This window comes from Vulpes lagopus, chromosome 2 (assembly GCF_018345385.1).
Source record: "Vulpes lagopus strain Blue_001 chromosome 2, ASM1834538v1, whole genome shotgun sequence".
NCBI classification, from domain to species: Eukaryota; Metazoa; Chordata; class Mammalia; order Carnivora; family Canidae; genus Vulpes; species Vulpes lagopus.
In genome coordinates this window covers 75,119,911-75,143,953 of record NC_054825.1, presented here as the reverse complement: position 1 = coordinate 75,143,953, position 24,043 = coordinate 75,119,911, and the positions used below count along the sequence as shown (strand labels likewise).

Sequence of the window (24,043 nt, the reverse complement as noted above, 5' to 3'; positions counted from 1 at the left end):
CAGGAGGATGGGTGGAGGGGGAGTCGTTACGGGATGGGCCTGTTCGGTAAATAGTCTGAGACCCCGGAGCCAGATGCTTCCGCAAGTCCTCCAAGCGGGAGTCACGGGAAGAAGCACGCGTGGGCACGCGGACTGGTTTTCAAGCCGCGAGGCCCGTTTTGGCTGCGGGGTACTAGGTACTAGGACTAGGGGGCCGGTTCCGCGGGGTCCCGGCCAGCAGGCGGCGGCCGGCGCGGGCCCTTCGTCGGAATACAAGGGCGCCCCCAAGCGGCCCGCGGCCGAAGCGCCGTGCGGCGCGGGAGGCGGCGGCGGAGGGGCCGAGGGCGCCGGGCGGAGGCAGGAGGGTCGCCCCCGCGGGAGCCCCAGCGGGAGCCGTTCGACGACGGTTCCCTCCGGGTCCCGCTGGGCTGTACCGACGGGGCGGTCCCCGAGCGCCAGCCGCGGCCCAGGGGTTCCAGGACACGGCTCTGCCCGAAAGTCCCCCCCCCCACTCCGCACGGGGGCTCAGGCCGGGGCCGGCCCCGGGGCTCCCTCCCGAGCGCCCACGCCCGCGCCCAGGGACTCCGCCGCCCCCGCAGCTCGCGCGGCTGCAGCTGGACACTGAGGCTGCGGCCGGCGGGGGGCGCACAGAGGAGCCCAGCCCGGCCCCTCCCGCGGGCCCCGCCGCCTCCCATTGGCCAGGGGCGGCCCCAGGAATGTGCGCGCGGCTTTAAAGGGGCACAGCCCCGCCGCGCCGCCAGCGTCGGCCTCCGAGCGCCCGCCCGCCCGCGCCTCCTGGACTCGGCGCCGCCCCGGCCCGCTGCACCGAGCGCGCAGGTGAGGAGCCCGGCTCGGCCGCCCTGGGCCCGGACCCCGGAGCGCTGCCCCCGGTGCCCGCCGGCCCTCGGCTGCCCCCCGCGCCCCCCGCCCGCGCCTCCCGCCTGCCCCGACCTCCCCAGCTCTGCCCCGCGCCGCCGAGCCCGGCCCTCACTCTTTCTTCGCGATGCCCTGTCCGCAGCTGGTGCTGTTGTCCCTCGATCCGGCAAGTGTGAGGCCAGAGCGGGATCCGCCAGGGCCCCGGCCCCAAGCGCGGCGCCCCCGGTTGTGCCCACGCTCCCCGCTTGGCTGCCCTGACCCTGGGGTCTGTGCTTCCTGCTGCAGGCTCCCGGCTGGGCACAAGCAGCTCCACCATGGGGCTGGCCTGGGCGCTCGGCGTCCTGCTCCTGCTGCACGTGTGCGCCGCCAGCCGCCTTCCAGGTGAGTCTCCCCAACGCCCTTTGAGCGGGGAGGGCAGGTGAGGAGGTGCCGGTGGCCCGAGGGCACCCCCTCCCGCCCCCTGCCAGCCGTCCCCCAGCGCCCTCGGTGACCCTCAGCAGGCAGCTTCCCCCCGCCACAGCGCGGATCCAGCGCTCCCCGTGGTTGCCCAGTTTTTGCCCTGCCCTTTTGCCCCGCACCCCCGCCCGGCCTAGAAGGCTCACTGCGTGCCCTGCTCCTGTCGAACAGAGTCTGGGGGAGACAACAGCGTGTTCGACGTCTTTGAACTCACCGGGGCTGCCCGGAGGGGCTCCGGGCGCCGGCTGGTGAAGGGTCCTGACCCCTCCAGCCCCGCTTTCCGCATCGAGGATGCCAACCTGATCCCCCCCGTGCCTGACGACAAGTTCCAAGACCTCGTGGATGCTGTGCGGGCAGAGAAAGGCTTCCTCCTCTTGGCCTCCCTGCGGCAGATGAAGAAGACCCGAGGCACGCTGCTGGCCATAGAACGGAAAGACCACTCTGGCCAGGTCTTCAGCGTGGTCTCCAACGGCAGAGCCGGCACCCTGGACCTGAGCCTGACCGTGCAGGGCATGCAGCACGTGGTGTCGGTGGAAGAGGCGCTGCTGGCCACCGGGCAGTGGAAGAGCGTCACCCTGTTCGTGCAGGAGGACAGGGCCCAGCTGTACATTGACTGTGAGAAGATGGAGAACGCCGAGCTGGATGTCCCCATCCAGAGCATCTTCACCAGGGACCTGGCTAGCGTGGCCAGACTCCGCATCGCGAAAGGAGGGGTCAATGACAACTTCCAGGTGAGGCCTCTCCTCCAGTTCGTGGGGTCGGCTGCTGACCTGTCAGGAGGGCTGTAGCGGGGGAGGCAGGGATTCCAGTACAGGAGATCCAGCCTTTGGACTAGAGCGGCGCTTCCCACGCCTCCAGGGGCACCAGAACCACCTGCGGAGCTCGGTGAAACGCGCGCTGCACCGCATCCCCAGAGGTTCAGATCCCGTGCCCCTGGGATGGGGCCTGATCATTCGCGTTTCTAACAAATTCCGGGTGTAGCTGGGACTTCACAAGCTGCTGGGGCCTGTGTTCTGGGCGTGCCGTACTTTGAACACCACTAAAGGAAACCAGTAGTTTTCCTATAAGCACCTGTTCAAGTCCTAAATACTCATGCTCTCCTCAAGAAGAGAGCTTCTTTCAGATCGTTCTGCCAATTGTGATGTAGCTGGAAATGGATACTGTGAGCAGAATAAATACCACTTTGCCATTTGATTCCTCATGGGGTTGGAGCCAGTCTCAGGAGCCGGTCCCCAAAGGTTAAAATAGCAGCTATTTGCGGCTGCGGCTTCCTCTTTGCCTGGATGTCTAGGTTTTTGCCACTGTGGCTTTGAAACTCCCACATCTAGCTCTTTGACACTGGAGAGTGTCATTAAATCCTCTGTCCTTAGTATCCGATCCCATTTCCTGTGTACCCAAGTAGGCAGATAACGGATTTCTTTGTAAAGTACTCAAGACTTGGCGGACAACCCAATTAAGATTGTGAAGTTGTTTGGCAGTTGACGTTGGTGTGTTATTTTGACGTGGTGATCTTCAAAGGGAGCTCTTCCAAAATTTTAGAACTTCTGTTGTGCGCTTTTCCTGGAATAAACCGCCCCCCCCTCCTACCCCCACCCCCACCACTCTACAAGTAATGTGTGTCCTCTGCCCCCAGGGGGTGCTGCAGAACGTGAGGTTTGTCTTTGGAACCACACCAGAAGCCATTCTCAGAAACAAAGGCTGTTCCAGTTGTGAGTACTCTTCTATTTATTTTTTTTTTGGGGGGGGGGGGGTGTCATATGAGGACATTCAGGAGATTCCACCCTAAAACAAGCTGAGAACCTTAGGGAGTGGTAGTCCTGCATAAATTACCCCAGGTAACCCCAAGTGACCTCAAAGAGTAATCCACACACATGCACCTGCTCCCTGTGTATCCTTCACCCCAGGTGTCATATCTTTACAATTAGGAACGGGGGGGGGGGGGGGACTGGCTTGTGAGAGCAGCTGTGTGAAGATCTGCCAATACTTTTCTCATCGTACTCCTTTCTTTCTTGGCAGCGACCAACGTCCTCCTCACCCTCGATAACAATGTGGTAAATGGCTCCAGCCCCGCCATCCGCACTAACTACATCGGCCACAAGACTAAGGATCTGCAAGCCATCTGCGGCATCTCTTGTGATGAGCTATCCAGCATGGTTCTGGAATTGAGGGGCCTGCGCACCATCGTGACCACACTTCAGGACAGCATCCGCAAAGTGGTCAGTGGCCTCGGCTCCCAGCCCTTGGGCAAGAGCACCTGAAGGGGCATCACAGATGCCCCCCTGCCCCCAATGACAAAAAATGAAGACAGACACTAATGACCTTTCTCCCCCTTCCAGACTGAAGAGAACAAAGAACTAGCCATTGAGCTGAGGCGGCCTCCCCTCTGCTACCACAATGGAGTACAGTACAGGAACAATGAGGAGTGGACCGTCGATAGTTGTACCGAGTGCCGCTGTCAGGTAAGGGCTCATTCCAGACTGAAATAGGAAGCGATGGCATGTGTTCAAAGCCCAGCTCTATGGGCTAGACCCAGATGGCCACACCAGCTCTTTCTATGCTCCATGGCCAAATACTGAAGTGGGGTTTGTTTTGTTTTCAAGATGCAATTGTGACATCCATAGAATCTTGAGTTTTTCAAAGTCTTAATTATACCCTAGGCTAAGTATCTAAAGGAAAAACATCTAAGACATTGGAGTCATTTACCCACTTTCGTTCAAAGGCTAAGTGTTGAATGTCAGTGAAATAAAACCTGGTCGGAACATTCCTTTTATCTCCCCAACCCTGACTCGTATTTAGCAATGACACTGGGATTCCCTTAATACGGTCGTGATTGTTCAAATCACTTAGCCCAACAACAATGGTAGGACATTAACTGTCTACTTAGCTCAGATGACACTGCTTGCAGTGTGTGTGTCCCTAGCACCCCAAAGCCAGTGCCGGGAGACTGGACAGTTTGCCTGATGCGCTGAACAACATCCAGTTTATTTTTTTTATTTTTTTTTTTTTTACAACATCCAGTTTAAATGTAAAGCACAGATTGCTAGATTGGGGAGCCAATTTTATTTCCAGTCTTCAACATGGTATAAAACCAGATCTATACACAAAGAAATGCTCACTGATCATTTCTCTATAGAGAACATTGGGGTTTTTTTTTTTAAGTATTTATTCATGAGAGAGAGAGAGAGAGACAGGCAGAGGGAAAAGCAGGCTCTATACAGGGAGCCTGATGTGGGACTCGATCCCGGAACTCGGGGATCACGCCCTGAACCAAAGACCGACCCTCAATCAACTGCTGAGCCACCCAGGCATCCCTATAGACAACATTATAAAATTATAAAAAGTCCCATGTAAGTTTTGAATTCATTTTCAGACACAGACTAAAAGATTTGACTCCTGGTATTTGGTGGTTCCCTATGGATAAATTCTTCATGTTGTCACTTCTACCGCTCAGTAGCAATTAAAGAACACTCCGAGGAAGGGAATGATGACTAGCACTAGAACTGTCTGCACAATATGGTGGCTGCACATAAGACGTATTAAACTCCTTCCACTGGAGCATTTACAGCCCGACTCTGTTTCATCTTCTAATTGAAATATTACAGTCTATAAACTTCTGCTTGCAACATGCTTTGTAACCCCTTTCTCCTGTCTTGCCCTGCAGAACTCCGTTACCATCTGCAAGAAGGTGTCCTGCCCCATCATGCCCTGCTCCAACGCCACCGTTCCTGACGGAGAATGCTGCCCACGGTGTTGGCGTAAGTTCTTAAAACTGCATGACCATTCTTTAGTGACAAGGGTCAGTTCTCCATGAACACAAGATTGCTGGAACCCCACCCCCATTTCCATGGTGTGTTTTAACTCAGTTTCCTGCTGCAGCATCTGGTTAACTGATGACTTGGCTGCTCTACGTAGGCAATAAAGATCTCACCCTAGCTTATCGATTTTGACTTGATGCTCAGAGGAAAGGAGAGACGAATTTGTAGCAGCAGTAGCTCTAAATTGACTTTTAGAATTTGACATCCTGGCCTAGAGTTAAGAAAAATCTGCTCACCAGATAAATTGATGGTCCAACATGCAAGCGCTGCACTTAATTTAGGGCCTGAAAGTTGTATCCATTTTATCTGCATGAGCAAGAGGCCTAAGAATAACTGCAGTTTCAGGTATGGGGCACTGGCAGAAATAAGGCACTGTATTGTTCCATGGCACCCTATCCCCTGGTTTCTGTTGCCAGTATATACATTCATCACTCTGCTGAGACGATACTGAATGTAGTATGTACAAGTCCTAAAAACGATTCAGCACAATTGAGATAAGAAATGAAGTGGGGAAGTAGCACTTCCCCTACCCCTCCACCCACTCTGACCCTTCCACATAGCTGGTCACCAGCTCAGAATAAGCCGTCTCCTCCAGGGATCGTGTTGGTGATCTTGGCACTGTGATTATTGTGCACCTATTTGCTTCTCTTCAGCTTTCACTTCAGGTGTGGGCTAAAGAGAACAAAGCTAGCTGGAGACTAGTGGCGTCTTAAACTTGAATCGGGACTGCTAGGAAAACTTCCAGCTGCTGGCCAGAGAAACCAGTTCTTTGTCTTGTGTCTGATACAGCTACATGTGATTGTAGTCCTGGGACCTGGGCAGATGGTAAACAAACCCCTTCTCTTGTGAAAATATGTACAGAGAAGGCCCCACATGCTAGGGTAAGAGGAGCTGCACACTGCTTAGCCTCATGAGAGAGTTGGAGGCAGGGCCAACAGCAGCTACGCTGCCTTCAGGCTTGTCTGCCAAACACGTGGTCTGGCTCCCTTGACAGTCCAAAGTGACTCCGAGCTGCCTACACATCTAGTACTCTTGGAAGCCTGAGACTGGAAATGCCTAGCAAGATCTCTTAGGTCAGGAAAGAGCGCCTCATTGAAACACTGAGAAAGCCCTGGCCTGGCATTCCTTTACCCCGTGAGGGGATAAACCTCCGGCTGGTGGCCTGAGACAGACCTGGCTTTTAGCCCTCTGGCAAAGGAAGAAGGTCCTAGAGAGCACAAGCTAACCAACAGCTTGTCTCGATCACACTAATGAACCCACTTCCTCTGCAGCCAGCGACTCTGCGGATGATGGCTGGTCCCCATGGTCCGAGTGGACCTCCTGCTCTGCGACATGTGGCAACGGAATCCAGCAGCGCGGGCGCTCCTGTGATAGTCTCAACAACCGATGCGAGGGCTCCTCCGTCCAGACGCGGACTTGCCACATTCAGGAGTGCGACAAGAGATGTGAGCACCCTGGCTGCATGGCAGTGTGGAGCACAGGCTTGTCCTCATCCAGAGAGCATAGTGACCAAGGATACGGTTTCTAGACTGCCAGAGTCTGAACCCCAGTTCTGCTCACCTGGGCACCCTTGAACCCAGCTTACCCCCCGCCCCCCGAGGCTCTTTCCTCAATTGCAAATTGGGGATGATAATAAGTCTTCATAGGGCTCTTTTAAGGATTTCATTTAGGCAATGCATTTAAAGCAGTTAGCACAGAGTTTGACATGTGGCCAGCTCCCTATAACCGTCAGCTTTGTATTTTAGTTAAACAGGATGGCGGCTGGAGCCACTGGTCCCCGTGGTCGTCTTGTTCCGTGACGTGTGGTGATGGTGTGATCACTAGAATTCGACTCTGCAATTCTCCTAGCCCCCAGATGAACGGGAAACCATGTGAAGGCGAAGCCCGGGAGACCAAGGCCTGCAAGAAAGACGCCTGCCCCAGTAAGTGAGAGCGTGCCACACTTCCAGGGCTGAGCAGCAGCTCCGCCCCGCCGGATGCCCGGCACCTGCGGCCTCTGGTTGGGTGGGTCATAAACGGGGAAAAGGTTACTTCCTAGGGAACAAGTAGAGAACAAGTTCTGCATGCTCAGCAGCTTCTTTTAATAAAAAACAGAAAGGAAACCATCTTAACCTCTCCCTCCTCCCAGACCACCTCTCCGTGTGTCCGAGGAGCAGAGGTTTTCTTGAACAGATTTTAGGAGTGTCTTCTAGGACAGATCGGGGTGTTTGAAAATTGACCTTCACTTTTTGCATGTGGTTCACTTGCTTGCAGTCAATGGAGGCTGGGGTCCCTGGTCACTGTGGGACATCTGTTCCGTCACCTGTGGAGGAGGGGTGCAGAAACGTAGCCGGCTCTGCAACAACCCCACACCCCAGTTTGGAGGCAAGGACTGTGTCGGTGATGCAACCGAAAACCAGATTTGCAACAAACAGGACTGTCCAATTGGTGAGTCATGCAGCCCCAGTATAAAAGCACCCTTGGGAGTTTGTTTTTTCTTTAACTGAAATCCATGGTCAGCATTCAAGGCAGAAGCACTCTGGCTCTGAATGGTCCTGAGTATTTGGGGTGCGTTGTCCCTCTGGTATTTCCAAGTAGTCTCAACAAGTGACAGGTCCCATCTACCCTATGAGGTTTCCCACTGTATTTTGTGATGTGTGCCAACAACAGCCACTTACACCAACCATTTGCCCGTCTTCCCGATCTCAGATGGATGCCTGTCCAATCCCTGCTTTGCTGGGGTCAAGTGTACTAGTTACCGCGATGGCAGCTGGAAATGTGGAACCTGCCCCCCGGGCTACAGCGGGAATGGCATCCAGTGCAAAGACGTGGATGAGGTAAGGAAGTGCTGGCTGAGTTACTGGGTCTTGGAAAGCAGTTCAGCTGTCCCTGTCCCCTCCCAGGGTGCCCGTATCTGAACACGGGGCCAACTGTTGTTTCTGCTCCCAGTGCAAAGAAGTCCCTGACGCCTGCTTCAACCACAACGGAGAGCACAGGTGCGAGAACACGGACCCCGGCTACAACTGCCTGCCCTGCCCACCACGCTTCACAGGCCCGCAGCCCTTCGGCCGCGGTGTAGAACATGCCACCGCCCACAAACAGGTAGACTGGCCTAGGCTGCCCGCCCAGAGTAGATGGGGTGCCTCAGCTAAAACAGCCAGAAAAGGGAAACCTGTCCTTTCACAGCCTTCACAAAAACAGGGAGAGGGCTGAGCAGACAGCCTAGATTTTAGAATTGTTGTGGTTTTTTTTTTTTTTAAGATTTTATTTATTCATGAAAGAGAGAGAGAGGCAGAGACACAGGCAGAGGGAGAAGCAGGCTCCATGCAGGGAGCCCGATGTGGGACTCGATCCTGGGACTCCAGGATCACACCCTGGGCCGAAGGCAGGTGCTCAACCACTGAGCACCCAGGCGTCCCTGGGTTTTAGAATTGAATGAATCTGGGAGGGGGACAATAGCCTATCGTATTTGAAACTGCTGCTCTGGAATAAATCCTGAGCAGATGGGCTTGTACATCCACAAGGGGAGAAGAGGGACAGAGGTACCCCACACTCCTTCTCACGGAGCCTCTGTCTTCTTGGGGATGAGTGGGACACGGGGACTCTTGAAGGCTCTACGTTAACATCAGGACATTGTGCCCTCAGGTGTGTAAGCCCCGGAACCCCTGCACAGATGGGACACATGACTGCAACAAGAATGCCAAGTGCAGCTACCTGGGCCACTACAGCGACCCTATGTATCGCTGCGAGTGTAAGCCCGGCTATGCGGGCAACGGCATCATCTGTGGGGAGGACACAGACCTGGACGGCTGGCCGAATGAGGACCTGGTGTGCGTGGCCAATGCCACCTACCACTGCAAAAAGGTAGAGCTGGCTTCCCTTCTGTGCCTTCTGAGAGAAGGAACATAGCCCTTCCCCCAGGAAGAGGCTGAAGAATTTTTAATGCTTAAAATTAGGAAATGAATCAAAGATGAAATCACACAAAGGCAGAATAATACAAAGGTTTAAAAAAAAAAAAAGACTATTTATTCATGAGACACAGGCAGAGGGAGAAGCAGGCTCCCTGCAGGGAGCCCGAGGTGGGACTTGATCCCAGGACCCCGGAATCATGACCTGAGCCAGAGGCAGACCCTCAACCACTGAGCCACCAGGTGCCCCAGAATAGCACAAAGTCTTAACATTAAATCCCTCGGTGCCACAAACAAGAATAGGGCAGGCCCTTTTGGCCGGTATGCTCCAGAGCTGGTTCTTTTCTCTGGAAAAATGTTCCTGGCTCTTCTGGATACCCACAGGGCAGGACTTATGCTCCCAGCAAGTACAAAGCACAGGACATTCTTACAAATGACACATCCCCCAAGAAAACGCTTAATTTCTTGTCCTCCCATTAAAAACAATAAGGTGCTAGCAGGGAGTGCAGCATTCCTGGTCTGGATGCAGCGTCTGGGGGCCTGGGCTGAGCAAAGGGCACACGGATAGCAGCCATCATGCATGCGCATCCTCTCTTTCCAGGATAACTGCCCCAACCTTCCCAACTCTGGGCAGGAAGACTACGACAAGGACGGGATTGGCGATGCCTGTGATGACGACGATGACAATGATAAAATCCCAGACGACAGGGTAAGGATATGTCCTGGCCTCTTTCCTTCACCTCCTCTATGTAGCAGCAGGCTACAAGACTCCAAGACTCTGTCCAACTCAGAGCTACTTGGGGGTAGCTTGAACACCTAGATGCTACCAAGAGAAGATCTCAAATGAGGGTTTTGGTTTCCCATCACAACCTTCCCTCCCCCCAGGTTGACCAAGAAATTACAACATGTAAACAGACGACACTCTGCTCCCCAGATTGGTTTCATGTTCTAACCTAAATGGCAGTAAAATTCATTTTGAGCCTACGGAAAACTGGGGCGGTGCCCTTATTTACATTTCACTGACTTGTAAGCAACAGGAATCTATTTTTCATCCATTAGGGCCCTGGCTTTTAACTGGTACAGTGAGGATGAAGTAGAAATGTTTTATATAACACAGATGCTTCGAGGCTTGAGCTGGTTTCATGGGCAGTATCCTAAAATGCTCCATTGCTTTGCAGGACAACTGTCCTTTCCATTACAACCCAGCCCAGTATGACTATGACAGAGATGACGTTGGAGACCGCTGTGACAACTGCCCCTACAACCACAACCCAGATCAGGCTGACACGGACAACAACGGGGAAGGAGATGCCTGCGCTGCAGACATCGATGGGGACGGTAAGGCGTTCCCTGACAGCATAGACCTGGTGGTGGTGACCACACTCTGCTCTCACCTGACCTTTCTCCAGCCCTGGCTATGGGGTGTGGTTTGTTGACACCCCAGAGGCTGGAGATTCCAGCCCTTACTGGTCACTTGTTCTCTGTAGGTATCCTCAATGAACGTGACAACTGTCAGTATGTCTACAACGTGGACCAGAGGGACACTGATATGGATGGGGTTGGAGATCAGTGTGACAACTGCCCCCTGGAACATAATCCAGATCAGGTAGGTGGACTCCATTGACAATCTTCCAGTGGGTTACTGGAATAGCTCTTGCTAGGTCTCTTTTTTTTTTTTTTTTTTAAAGTTCAAATTATTTCATGACCAGGGCTCTCAGAGGTCTCACAAAGCCAATTGCAGTATTTTCATGAGCATGAAATATATCATGGGAGCTCTTTGCATGAGAGCATCCCCTAGATAATTTCACTCCTATAAGGGCTTATTCTGTGTGATCTGCCAAACTATACAATGCAGAGATCTGATAACTCTAGTAATATTAACCATTTCTAAGACTAAGATGAAAGGGAAATATCCTTAAGGAAAATCAATAACCATTTTCACAGCTAATGATAAAATCTGGTTGTAAGAAAACCTCAACTTAATAATACCTCCAAAACCCGTTTGTCATTCTTGAAAATTACTTGGCATTGCAAATCAATCGTTCTCTGTGTGAGGGAGTGTTACAAATAGACATTAGCCAGAACAGTTTGCATCTGGAGCTATTTCTTTTCACATGTAATTGGCCATCATATTCCAGCAGTGTAAGTTAAGGCACTTCTTCTCTAAAATGCTTTGCTGTAAAAATTTGGGAGACCAGCTTTTTAAAAATGGAAGCTTTAGAAGATCACAGAAATGATAAATACAGCTTTTTCCTCCTAACACTTGTTTTTATGAGTTCTTGTTCTCATGAGGTCCTGGAAGACAAAAGGCAACAGGGTAACTAGCTGTGAGACCATAATAGGAAAGTGTAACGCTCTGGGATAGCTTTGCTGAGCAGATGGCATCGAGGCCTCTATTTTCAGTTTGGGTCTTATCATAAATTTATTTAATATCATTCAGTCTCCATGGAGGATTTGTTTCTCCGATTCTAATATTTATAACCAGGATATAAATCTTACTGGCCAGAAAAATTCCAATATGCATAAATAATCTCTGAGCATCCCATGCTCACTAAATATGAAAGTAGCAAGAAATAGTTTTGAAAAAACTTAGAATTTTGACTTTACCTGAACCAGCAAATAACCCTCACAGACTAGAGGTATAAAACTACCAAAAAAGTTTTATTTTATTTTATTTTATTTTATTTTATTTTATTTTATTTTAATTTTTATTTATTTATGATAGTCACACACACAGAGAGAGGCAGAGACACAGGCAGAGGGAGAAGCAGGCTCCATGCACCGGGAGCCCGACGTGGGATTCGATCCCGGGTCTTCAGGATTGCGCCCTGGGCCAAAGGCAGGCGCTAAACCCCTGCGCCACCCAGGGATCCCCCCAAAAAGTTTTAATAATAAAAATCCTTGATCCTTGCCATACACGTGACCCAGGATATACAAAAAGCAGTGCCATGTTTCCATGATTCAATAACCTAGAGCAGAAGTGGACCTGTCAACAATTTTACAATTGAAACTTGCAATGGAAAATAAGAAAATGACCCAAAGAACTACATTTAACGTTGCAAAGCAAGCAGTTAACAGACTGAAATCTTAAAGTTTTGGTCTGTTAAAGTAAGGCACCTTAGTGATTAATTTAATTTAGAAAGCTTTATATTTAAAAACTCTCTTTAAAAACTTAACATGAAAATCAAGGATCAAGAGAATTTTTTTAAGATTTATTTTGGGGGGGGTGGATTTATTTGGGGGGGGTGGAAGGAGGGGGAGAGGAAAAGGAAAGAATCCCAAAAAGACCACACACTGAATGTGGAACCCAAGGGGGGTTCAAGCCCAACACCCTGAGATCATGACCTGAACTGAAATTGAGAGCCAGGTGCTTAACTGACTGAGCCACCCAGGCACCCCAAGGATTAAGGAAATTTTACTACCACTCTTTCCGGCAGGCGCCTACAGACCTGAAACCCCAGTGGCCATATCAAACACTGGAGAATCTTCCATAAGTCATCTTTAACATTAATGACCTATACTTCAGTTTATCTTCTTTTCTGTCTCTTTCAGCTTGACTCTGACTCAGACCGCATTGGAGATACCTGTGACAACAATCAGGATATTGATGAAGACGGCCACCAAAACAACCTGGACAACTGTCCCTATGTGCCCAATGCCAACCAGGCTGACCATGACAAAGATGGCAAGGGAGATGCCTGTGACCATGATGATGACAATGATGGCATTCCTGATGACAGGGACAACTGCAGACTTGTGCCCAATCCTGACCAGAAGGATTCCGATGGTGAGTCAGTGGAGCTACTTTCTAAGTGACTAACACCATGGCTCTCTGGATTGAGAATAAAAGCAAAACTAATCGTATTTGAGAAGATGAAGAGACTAGCTGCCGACTTTTAAAGATAGTGAATTTCTGACACCAAGAAGTTTTCAGAATTTCACTGAACTTACTTTTTTGACCTTAGGTGATGGTCGAGGGGATGCTTGCAAAGACGATTTTGACCATGACAATGTGCCAGACATTGATGACATCTGTCCTGAAAACATTGATATCAGCGAGACTGATTTCCGCAGATTCCAGATGATTCCTCTAGATCCCAAAGGGACGTCCCAAAATGACCCTAACTGGGTGGTACGTCATCAGGGTAAAGAACTCGTCCAGACCGTCAACTGTGATCCTGGACTTGCTGTAGGTGAGTTAGTGAGTTCTCCATATGAGAAAGAGGCAAATCTAAAACCGAGCATTTACATGTATCCCTGAGGTAGTAAGGATGTCTGGGAACGTGACAGAAGTTTCTAAAGGCTGCAGCTTTTAACCTGGCTCTGGTCTCCTTTTCCTAGGTTATGATGAGTTCAATGCTGTGGACTTTAGTGGCACCTTCTTCATCAACACAGAGAGGGATGATGACTATGCTGGATTTGTGTTTGGCTACCAGTCTAGCAGCCGCTTCTATGTGGTGATGTGGAAGCAAGTCACACAGTCCTACTGGGACACCAACCCCACTCGGGCTCAGGGATACTCTGGCCTTTCCGTGAAAGTCGTGAACTCTACCACCGGGCCAGGCGAGCACCTGCGGAATGCCCTGTGGCACACAGGAAACACCCCTGGCCAGGTAAGAACAAGGCCCCAAGAAAGGGAGAGTGGATAGGTGCTTGGCCAGCACTCCCAACTGGTGGTGGGGTTGAGGAGGTCTTAGGTCTCAAATGCCCAGCACCACCAACTACAGCAGTAAGTTCTGCTTTGTAAAAACCTAATAGCATCTGAGAGGGGAGCTTGCTGTAACTTAGAGTTACCTTCAGCTCCGAAGACCTTCTCAGCCTCTTCAAACAAAATTTGCCCTCTTTCTGCCTTATGTGGACATTCAAGGGCACACTCAAATGAAAGCCCTTAGAAAAAAATGCAACATCACAGCCCTCTAATTGAAATCCACTTGGTGCCTTTCAAGTACTAGTTCTCCTAGAACAAAATCGAAATCTAGCTGGAGCCACGTTTCAACTTTTTCTTCCTTTAGGTGCGCACTCTGTGGCATGACCCTCGACACATAGGCTGGAAAGATTTCACTGCCTACAGATGGCGACTCAGCCACCGGCCCAAGACGGGTTTCATTCGGTAAGATCACCCAGATTAGGTTTCACTTGGTCACACCAATGGGGAAGAAAGAAAAAGACAAAAAAAGCAGGGGTGTCACTAACAAGATTTTTCTTTCTCCTGCAGCGTGGTGATGTATGAAGGGAAGAAAATCATGGCCGATTCAGGACCCATCTATGACAAAACTTATGCTGGTGGTAGGCTAGGGTTGTTCGTCTTCTCTCAAGAAATGGTGTTCTTCTCTGACCTGAAATACGAATGCAGAGGTAGGAGCAACATTACTGTGAATGCACAGTTGACATCTCTCACTCAGTCATATTGAGTGTGCCAATAATGGAAGCACATCTGTTTAAAAGGTGGTTGTAGAGACAAGGGTTATCAGTACTTTGCTATTGAAGACCATGAGAAGAACAAGCCCCATGAACTGTGGCTTATGAAATTCTCCCCCCTTGTCAACCTCAATTGGCTTAACAGTCTCTGCCCGCATTCACAGTAGAAAGACAATCTACAGACCTATTCCTGTACAGTTTGGACCACATGAAAACTACTTCAGGTTGACCTGTTTCTGTGTCTTACATGCCACTTTAGCTCTATTCACACCACTAGCCCAAGAAGTCTTTCCCATCATTTCCCTGTGTAGGAGGAGAAAGGAGTGCTGCCTTCATTTTGGTGTGCTCAATTTGCACTACCAACCTTAGCTGCTTTTTATTTTCTCTCTCTGTGGTTACATGAGCACTGAATCTAGCACAGACCTGATCTCAAATAAGTGCTTAATGTTTACCAGGCCAAGCACTGATGCCTTTAGGATGAATCAGTAAAAAGAGATGGTGGATTTCACTTAAGATTTAAATTATGATGTCATCTTTGTGAATTTTTTTTAACCTTGAAGCCTATAGAAAGCACAGTGTAAGCTGTGGAAGGTCAGGCTATAAACACACTAATATTTAATAAATTGATCATCTTAAATTATACTTTGGGCACAATGAAAGTAGAGCTATATACTAAGGTTGATTTATTAACTGATAAAGCCAGTACTTTCATGAATTAATTGGCTTATGTATTTGTTTATTGAACAGATTCCTAATCAAACTGTTGATCAAAAGACTGATCCTAACCAATGCTGGTGTTGCACCTTCTGGAACCACGGGCTTAAGAAAACCCCCAGGATCACTCCCTGCCTTTTCTCTGCTTGCATATCATTGTGGACACCTAGAATACGGGACTTGCCTCGAGACCATGCCATTTTCCAAATCAGACTCAGCAGGCAGCCTCTGAACGCGAAGAGAATCTTCCAAGAGCATGAACAGATACCTTGGTGTGCTTTTCAAAAAGCAAAAAAAAAAAAAAAAAAAAAGCATCCACTTGCTTGGGCTGGCAAGTGGCTATCCACTCCATTCCTGTCAGTAGAGCGCTCTTGTGAGGCCCTCTTTGAGACGTGGACTCAAAAGCATTTTCAGGCATGTGAGAGAAGGGAGGACTCATTAGAATTGGCCAAACACCACCCTTGACAGACTCCCTCAGAAAGAGGGGGAGCAGGGGCCTGAGCCCGAAGTGGGGGGCATGTCCCCAAGAGATGATTGTATGAAGAAAAGATGGAGGAGCTGTTACGTGTTCGGTACTAAATCATTTTCAGGGGATTGAAAGACTCTTGCTGGATTTCATGATGCTGACCCACGTTAGCTGACTAACCCACGTACATAGGCACTTAACTAGAAGCAGGGAAGGGAGGGAAAGACTGGCTTCTGGACTTCCTCCTGGATCCCCATCCCTTACATGCCACCAGTAATGACCACAATAGGGAGTGAGAATTGAGCCAGTGGAAGTATGTGCTGGCTGCCCCTGCCTGGTTGTCAGGAAATTGTTGGTTTTATTCCACACGTAGCTCGTGCAGATGTAGCAGGAAAATCCGAAAACCTACCATCTCAATGAGCACCAGGCTGCCTCCAAAGGGATAGGCAGCTGTGCCCATATTTTTATGGTTAGAAAGGCACAAAATTATCAACTAAAACATTCCTGGTCTCTCTCTTTCCTGAGTGTCATGGAGTTTTCCAACTCTTTAAGACTTTTTTTTTCTTTTTACAATTAACAATATAAAATATTTATTTTTTACTTACTCTGGAGGATCTGTCTGAAAGACTATTCATGGAACAGGAAGAAGCGTAAGGACTATCCATATCAGCTTTGTTAGGAGTCTTCATGACTGTAAGATTGTAAATACAGATTATTTATTAACTCTGTTCTACCTGGAATCTAGGTTTCATATGGAAAATGTCTGACAGCAGGTAGTGGAGATTTATCAACCAATGTCTCATGAACGGCACAAGGAACATCAGAGCCAGATGCTCTTTACTTTGTGCTCAGAGTGAATGATTTGGGATCTTTTTTCTTTGTCTTTTCAAGTGGAATGAGTTGTCTGTTTGCTAGTGTCTTTAAGTTTCAAAGAAAGCCACGAGGCCTTTCATAACTGTTTTACCCCATCCCTTGTGCCTATTTCCAGGGAGAAGAAAAGTATCTACACTTTTTTGTTTTTCCAAAAGAGAAAAAAAAATAACAAAGGTGAAACTTATATACAAATATTACCTCATTTGTTGTGTGACTGAGTAAAGAATTTTTGGATCAAGCAGAAAGAGTTTAAGTGTCTTACAAACTTAAAGCTACTGTAGTACTTAAAAAAAAAAAGTCAATGTTGTACATAGTATAAAAATTCTTTGCAGAAAAGTATTCCCAATAAGAAAATAGCATGGAAATGTTAAATACATTTTCTGAAAGTTGTTTTTTTCTATCTTATATACCATTGCTTTATTTTTATAAATTATTTTCTCATTGCCCTTGGAATAGATCTCAGATTGTGTAGATATGCTATTTAAATAATTTATCAGGAAATACTGCCTGTAGAGTTAGTATTTCTATTTTTATAAAATGTTTGCACACTGAATTGAAGAATTGTTGGGGTTTTTGTTTTTTGATTTGTTTTTTGCTTGTTACCCCCTCCCCCCAGTTTTTACTATTTGCCAATACCTTTTTCTAGGAATGTGCTTTTTTTTTTTTTTACACATTTTTATCCATTTTACATTCTAAAGCAGTGTAAGTTGTATATTACTGTTTCTTATGTACAAGGAACAACAATAAATCATATGGAAATTTATATTTATACTTACCTTATCCATGTTTATTTGTTCTCTGCTGGCTTTGTTATGAGGTGTGGGTAAAGTCTATTCCTAAATCAGTAAGAGCATGCACAAGAACACATTACAATAACTAGTAGTAACATTCCCAGTTCCTATATAATTGAAGACTGATTTGTTTAGGAAGCACATTTGCTGGATTTGTGGAATAAGAACAAAACATTACCTGCCAGATGGGATGCCTGAGTGGCTCTCAGTAGGTTAGCCGTCTGACTCTTCATCTCGGCTCTGGTCTTAATCTCAGGGTCTTGGGTTCAAGCCCCTCGTGCTCCATGCTGGGTGTGGAGCCTCCTGAAGAGTCCTTTCTTGCCCAGACTTTTTTTTAAGATGTGGACCCCCCCCCCAACAGGATATTTTATATTTTACTAAGGTAATCAAATGTCCTACTGAATCCTTTCCAAAGTACAGTTCTGTTTCTAAAAAGAACAGTGAAAATGGGAAAAAACCCAGGAAGTGCACACAATTCTCACAGCTACATTTTCTGACCCACGAATTACAGTGCTGGATGGGCAACACAGCTGCATGTCGTGGAGAAGCATTAGAAGTACGTGCTAAGGAGGGAGGAACCGTCCTTACAAAGTTGGGCCAAACTCTAGAGACCTCACCTTTTAGAGAATGAATTCACCTTTGGTCAAAAACAGGACTAAAAAAGAATTCATAAGAAATCCCAAAAATACATATAAAGTATCAAATCAGTTTTTGCAGAGCAGACTAAAGCAGACCTTGAATTCTGGGTGAGCTAACAAAGACTGTTGAATACTGACAGATTAATTTCCAGCTTTAATAACAGGTAGAAAAAAAATAACAGGTAGAATCAGAAATCCTAGGAGTAGGCTAAAGGTCAGGCTTCGGGGTCCAGTAAACACTAGAAATGACTGGCTAACAGACTCTTCTCGTTGATTTTTGTCTCTCATTCTAAAAATACTTCTCCATCTAAGGGAACATAACGACATATAAATATAAGTTTCCAAATCATTTCATGGTGCCCAGGTGAAGAATCAAGAACTAGAAGGTATCAGAAAGGGTTACAGAGTTTGGAAAACTGATTTGAAAGGCAACTCTTTGAAACAGAACATCATTCTTTCTCAGAGGAGCACAACCAAAGCAAGTCTTGGGAGAGAATTCTAATTCACTTTGAAGTAGCAAACCTACAGTAACTGAGAAGATCCTGATTGGACCAAAAAAGTGTATAGAAACAGGAGCTTCTTTCCTAGGCATGTTCCATGTTTACTCGGATACTGACCTTCAAATCAGTAGGTTGAATTGAAATAAAGGGCTTGTTAAAAATGAAAATTATGCCATCAGGGTGATAGCTTTTTCCTGCTCCAAGAGTTTATCTACATGTGTTTTAGATTTGGACTGAAGGACAATAAACCTCAGGTCCTATGGGCATTTACAATAAAGCTGGTGCCAGTAGGTTTCTTGAGAAGTGATTAGCAGAAAAATCTCAAATTTTAAGATCCTGAAGATACTCTTTCCTACTTTTCTTCTCTATCTTGTTCTGGGGCAAAGACTCAGGTCTACAGGAAATCTTAAAATAAAAACAATGATTTTTAATAACACTTTCTCTCCCTTTCAGGGTTAAAAAAAACAACAACTCTGGAGCTTCCATGTTGAGTTATATTATACCCCTGAATTCACCGGATCTTGTCTGAATTATATGTATAACTTACCAATCCTTGTTAGAGGAACTTTCAATTGACCTGCTGTGAAATGGTGTCCCCTCTTTCAATGGCAAAATCCATTACTCAAGATCATTCTGTCTTCCTCCCCTTCTCTTAAAATCCTATAACATAAAGGCTCACTATACCCCAAATACCGTTTGCAGAAACACATTATAAAGCCATAAGCTCTCATCTCCAACCCCCCTCCACACACACTTACACAACGATCCCCCCACCACACACACACACACACACTCATATACCAGAAGCACACAAGTTTAGAAAGCTGACCTTCTCGAAAAGGGTGATGGGCCAAAATTGGCTCCTCTCTGTCATCGTTCCAAGTTCCCACCCAGGTCACCTCTCCCCTGACTCAAACCTTATAATGCACATGTCACTCCTAGGAGAGTCTAAAAGCATGACTTTAATTTCTGCCAGTACCCACACAACAAAATTCTTAGCATCAAGATAAGTTACAGTCACACGTGGACATCAACATGAACCACAATTACTTTAATGTAAACTGAAAGGGGAGGCTCAAAAAAGAAATTGCCTGTTGATTCCTCTGAAAATAGTAAAAAATTCACTTTTTAAAGTCAAGGAAATGTGATATAAGCGATCATTAACATCATCCACTATCAGTAGATGAAAACATGTAAGCAAAAAATAATCATCTACATTCCTATCACTCCAAACTTCATTAAAGGCAGAACAATAGCCAGCTCATTTCTTTTTCATCAGAAATAAATTGGACTTCTAGCTCTAGCCACCAATTCATTGGGGAAAAAAAAAAGTGCTGATATAAAATTTTCTTGTGAATCCAATGACTTACTTGGAACTCGACAAAACTTTTAAAATAGAAATTTTCTTAAATAGCCAATCTTTATTTGCTGCATTCTAAGTTTCAGGGCACTCTGGAAAAAAATATCAGTATCTTCCCTTTGCCCCCTCTTTATGGTATTTATGGCATTTTGATTAATGACCATGTATTTAAGGGTATTCGTATATCTATTACCAGTGTAGCATAAGCATGACCAAAAAGAAGATTTAGAAGACTTCTTTATATGGTTCTTTCATACTAGTTGTATATTAAATTATTAACTAGAAGGTGGTTGTCTCTATGACATCTGTAAGTCTAATGTGGAGGAGCAGCAACAAATTATTTAATATTTTAATAATTATTTATTATTTATCCCCTCCAGCCTTCATGCTATTTAAAATTAGAGGGTTCACCATAGTATTCTCATTGGGAGACAGCAGGAGGTTAGTAACTGCAGTAGATATATGTTTGCTTCCTCCTAAGCACTCCTTGCAACCGCTTACTTTTTACTATTGTCCCTAGTTTCTACATGCTATTCCAGGGAGATTGACCCAACTCCCATCTAGGAAAGTAAGCATGACTCCTTGACTACACCAATCATCATAGTGGCCTCTGGCCACAGAATTTGTGTCAGAGATGTGAATGTGATTAAACTGGTTCAGTCAAAGTGAAGCATTGAACCTCTGCTCAAAATTCTGATGTATATATACTCTCTCCAACAGGATGATATATTTGCTGCATTCTGAAAGATGATAACTGATAATAAAAAAAATCAAGTAATTCAAACTCCTGTTTAAGCAAAGTATCATTGCTAATAAGAAAGCAAAGCCTATGCTAACATTGCTTTGTTGAGAAAATTTTTTTTTCCTATGGCAAGTTGTACTTACCAGGCATTAGAGAGGAGGAAAGCTAGAACATCAGAGCCCAAATAAGAATTCAGTGATTAAATCTGGAGTCCCAATGACGTTGTAACACATAAAATCAAATACAAAGCCATAATAGCACTTCAACTAATTTTAACATAGCACACACATACATAAAATGGTGATTTCTGTAATGTATCCCTGATGTTACAAGATTAGCAATGTCACACAATTTTACCAGGAATTTCAATGGAGAAAGCCATTGACCAATTGTACCCCAAGTCTCAAAAATATTAAAGAAATATAATCCAGGAAGAGAATCCAAATATTAAAGTCAGTATTTGACCAGTGGTCTCCATAAATGCAGTCACTGAATATAAGGATTCAAAAAAAATGTAATTTAATTTACCAACTTTCTTAAAAGCACACCCAGCAAATCTTTAAGATTCTTTCCATTCTTCCATCACATCTTCAGTCTCCTGTTCATCTGCACATTGAAAACAATAACCAAAGTTGTAAAGCAATCAGAAATGTATGCATAATTAAGAAAAATTATTCAACCTACAGAACAGTAAGTCATTTTACACATGAGACAATAGCTGTTCTCATTTAATATTTGTTGGACACTCACCACGGGCTGTATACAAAGTTCACAAGAAAAAAACAAAAGAGAAGGGACCCGCCTTCATTTAGCTTACAGCCAAGAAAGAACTTGCTAGGTTTTGAGAGCTAAAATAGTTATGGATTTGGAGATGACATCAACCTGTGTTATTGTTGCTTGCTTTGCACTATTTCTGGGAAGCAGGCTGAAACCAAAAGTAAATGTGACATTCAGGGTGGACAAGAATTGATCATTTTCTATTTCTTCAGTGTGAGAAAAAAGAAATGTGACACTAGCAGAAATGAAATGGAAATATTCTCCCAACCTTAGTGAGAAGGTTATCAGCAAAGCCAGAAGTGATAACAGAACGAACAAAAAGAACACAATAAAATTAAAGCCAGACACCAGAAAAACTGACACCCTCATACACCACTGGTGGAAATGTAAAATGGTGCAGCCACTTTGGAAAACAGTCTAGCAGGTCCTCAAAAAGTTACCATAGTTACCAGTAACTCTACTCCTGTGTGTACACCACAGAGAATGAAAACACATCCACACAAAAATCCGTAGGCCAGTTTTCAGAGCAGCATTACACATAACAGCTAAAAAGTAGAAACAACCCAAATGTCCATCCAACTGGTTAGTGGATAAAGAAAACTTGGTACAGCCATACAAGACATTATCATTCAACATAAAAAAAGAATACATAGACCACATCTTCTTTATCCACTCATCTTTCGATGGACACCAAGGCTCCTTCCACAGTTTGGCTATTGTGGACATTGCTGCTAGAAACATCGGGGTGCAGGTGTCCCAGCATTTCACTGCATCTGTATCTTTGGGGTAAATCCCCAGCAGTGCAATTGCTGGGTCATAGGGCAGGTCTATTTTTAACTCTTTGAGGAACCTCCACACAGTTTTCCAGAGTGGCTGCACCAGTTCACATTCCCACCAACAGTGCAAGAGGGTTCCCTTTTCTCCGCATCCTCTCCAACATTTGTGGTTTCCTGCCTTGTGAATTTCCCCATTCTCACTGGTGTGAGGTGGGATCTCATTGTGGTTTTGATTTGTATTTCCCTGATGGCCAGTGATGCGGAGCATTTTCTCATGTGCTTGTTGGCCATGTCTATGTCTTCCTCTGTGAGATTTCTGTTCATGTCTTTTGCCAAACTGTGGAAAGAGCCTCGGTGTCCATCGAAAGATGAATGCATAAAGAAGCTGTGGTCTATGGATACAATGGAATATTACTCAGCCATTAGAAACGACAAATACCCACCATTTGCCTCGATGTGGAGGGACCTGGAGGGCATTATGCTGAGTGAAATAAGTCAATTGGAAAAGGACAAACATTATATGTTCCCATTCATTTGGGGAATATAAAAATTAGTGAAAAGGAATAAAGGGAAAGGAGAGAAAATGAGTGAAAATATCAGTGAGGATGACAAAACATGAGACACACCTAATTCTGGGAAATGAACAAGGGGTAGTGAAGGGGAAGTAGGCGGGAGGTTGGGGTGACTGGGTGATGGGCACTGAAGGGGGCACTTGGGATGAGCACTGGGTATTATGCTATATGTTGGCAAATCGAACTCCAATTTAAAAAATTAAAAAATAAAAAATAAATAAAAACTTTAACTTTCAACTTAAAATAAAATGAGGTTAAGATTAAAAGAGAAAAAAAGAATACAGATACCTCCTACAACATGGATGAAACTTGAAAACATTTTGCTAAGTGTAAGAAGCCAGATGCAAAAGGCCACATGTTGTTATGATTCCATTTATATGAAATGTCCAAATGAGGCAAATGCAAAGGCATGGAGACAGAAAGTAGATTAGTGGTTGCCTAGCACTGGGGGTGTTAGGGGAATATGGGGAGCGGGTATAACGTTTGTTTTGGGGGGTGAGGAAAATGTTGTAAAATTGATAGTGGTGATGGAAGCACAATTCTGTGACTATAAAAACCATTGAATTGTAAAGGACTGTTGAATGGTGGCCAAAAAATGTTATGTCCACATTCTAATCCCTGGAACCTATGACAGCTACCTTACTTGGGGAAAGGGTCTTCGCAGATGTAACAGTTAAGGCTCTTGAAATAAGATGATCCTGGATTAATCCAGGTGGGCCATATGTTCAGGAACAAATGTCCTTACCAGAGCAAAGCAGAGGCAGATTAGACACAAACACAGAGAAAAAGGCAATATGAAAACAGAAGCAGAGATTGGCGTGATGTGGCCACAAAGCAAGAAAGCCAAAGAACATCAATAGTCTGAGACACTGGAAGAAGCAAGGGGGCATTTTTCCCTAGAGTCTCCAGGCAGAGTATTTCCTTTCCGACTCTGATTTCAGACTTCGGGCCTCCAGAACTTGAAGATACTAAATTTCTGTTGTGATCATTTGTTGTGGCAACCATAGGAAATGAATACAGGTAGATAAAATATGTGTCAATAATGCTATTTTTACAAATCAAGCTAATAATTAAGGACAAATAATTTGGAGTTTCAGAGAGTAAAGTGAGAAATGGAGTGATATTGTCTACACACAGACGAGAAACGTTAAGCAGGGAGGAAGGTGAGATAGATGAGCAGTGGACCTCAATATTCCACACCTGAGATGAGGAATGATAAGACCGTGGCCCAGGCCTTCCCAAGTACTATTTCTTCCATCTGGAGTGTTGCCCTTCTTGCCCAACCAGTAAATGACCAACATCCTCGGAGGCTTGACTCAAATGTCACTTCCCTATCTCCCCAGGGTTCATCATTCCCTCTGTACTATTGCCATAGATTTCGTCCCGAAGCTCTTACTATACTT

At 46.1% G+C, this 24,043-nt stretch overlaps 2 protein-coding genes across 8 annotated transcripts in view; one reads left to right on the top strand and one right to left on the bottom strand.

The window, feature by feature from the left end:
- Positions 1 to 694: 694 nt before the first annotated feature.
- Positions 695 to 17,247, top strand: THBS1 (thrombospondin 1). 2 transcript variants are annotated; one of them, XM_041735772.1, is made up of 22 exons: positions 695 to 816; positions 1,141 to 1,236; positions 1,483 to 2,042; positions 2,945 to 3,020; positions 3,328 to 3,527; positions 3,648 to 3,770; positions 4,973 to 5,066; positions 6,398 to 6,571; positions 6,872 to 7,048; positions 7,380 to 7,553; positions 7,815 to 7,942; positions 8,055 to 8,207; positions 8,751 to 8,969; positions 9,615 to 9,722; positions 10,192 to 10,351; positions 10,501 to 10,619; positions 12,566 to 12,800; positions 12,979 to 13,206; positions 13,355 to 13,626; positions 14,026 to 14,123; positions 14,229 to 14,368; positions 15,179 to 17,247. In XM_041735772.1, the coding sequence occupies exons 2-22, from the start codon at positions 1,170 to 1,172 to the stop codon at positions 15,184 to 15,186; spliced, it is 3,513 nt and encodes a 1,170-aa protein (XP_041591706.1). In that variant the 5' UTR covers positions 695 to 816; positions 1,141 to 1,169; the 3' UTR covers positions 15,187 to 17,247. The 2 variants fall into 2 exon arrangements, with proteins under 2 accessions (XP_041591706.1, XP_041591696.1); XM_041735762.1 differs by having other exon boundaries at positions 710 to 816; positions 998 to 1,236.
- Positions 17,248 to 20,770: 3,523 nt separating this feature from the next.
- The window catches only part of FSIP1 (fibrous sheath interacting protein 1), a 338,650-nt gene continuing 335,377 nt past the window's right edge, over positions 20,771 to 24,043 (bottom strand). For all 6 annotated transcript variants that reach the window (XM_041735787.1, XM_041735796.1, XM_041735805.1 and 3 more), the window contains one exon: positions 20,771 to 21,121. In XM_041735787.1, the coding sequence (XP_041591721.1) occupies positions 21,075 to 21,121 (47 nt within the window). In that variant the 3' untranslated portion in view covers positions 20,771 to 21,074. The remainder of the gene's footprint in view (positions 21,122 to 24,043) is intronic.

Excerpts from the sequence above, each read along its gene's own strand:
- THBS1 (XM_041735772.1), top strand. The coding sequence starts at position 1,170 with ATGGGGCTGGCCTGGGCGCTCGGCGTCCTGCTCCTGCTGCACGTGTGC. Across the intron at positions 3,528-3,647 it reads AGGACAGCATCCGCAAAGTG|ACTGAAGAGAACAAAGAACT; the intron begins GTCAGTGGCCTC and ends TCCCCCTTCCAG. Across the intron at positions 12,801-12,978 it reads TGACCAGAAGGATTCCGATG|GTGATGGTCGAGGGGATGCT; the intron begins GTGAGTCAGTGG and ends TTTTGACCTTAG.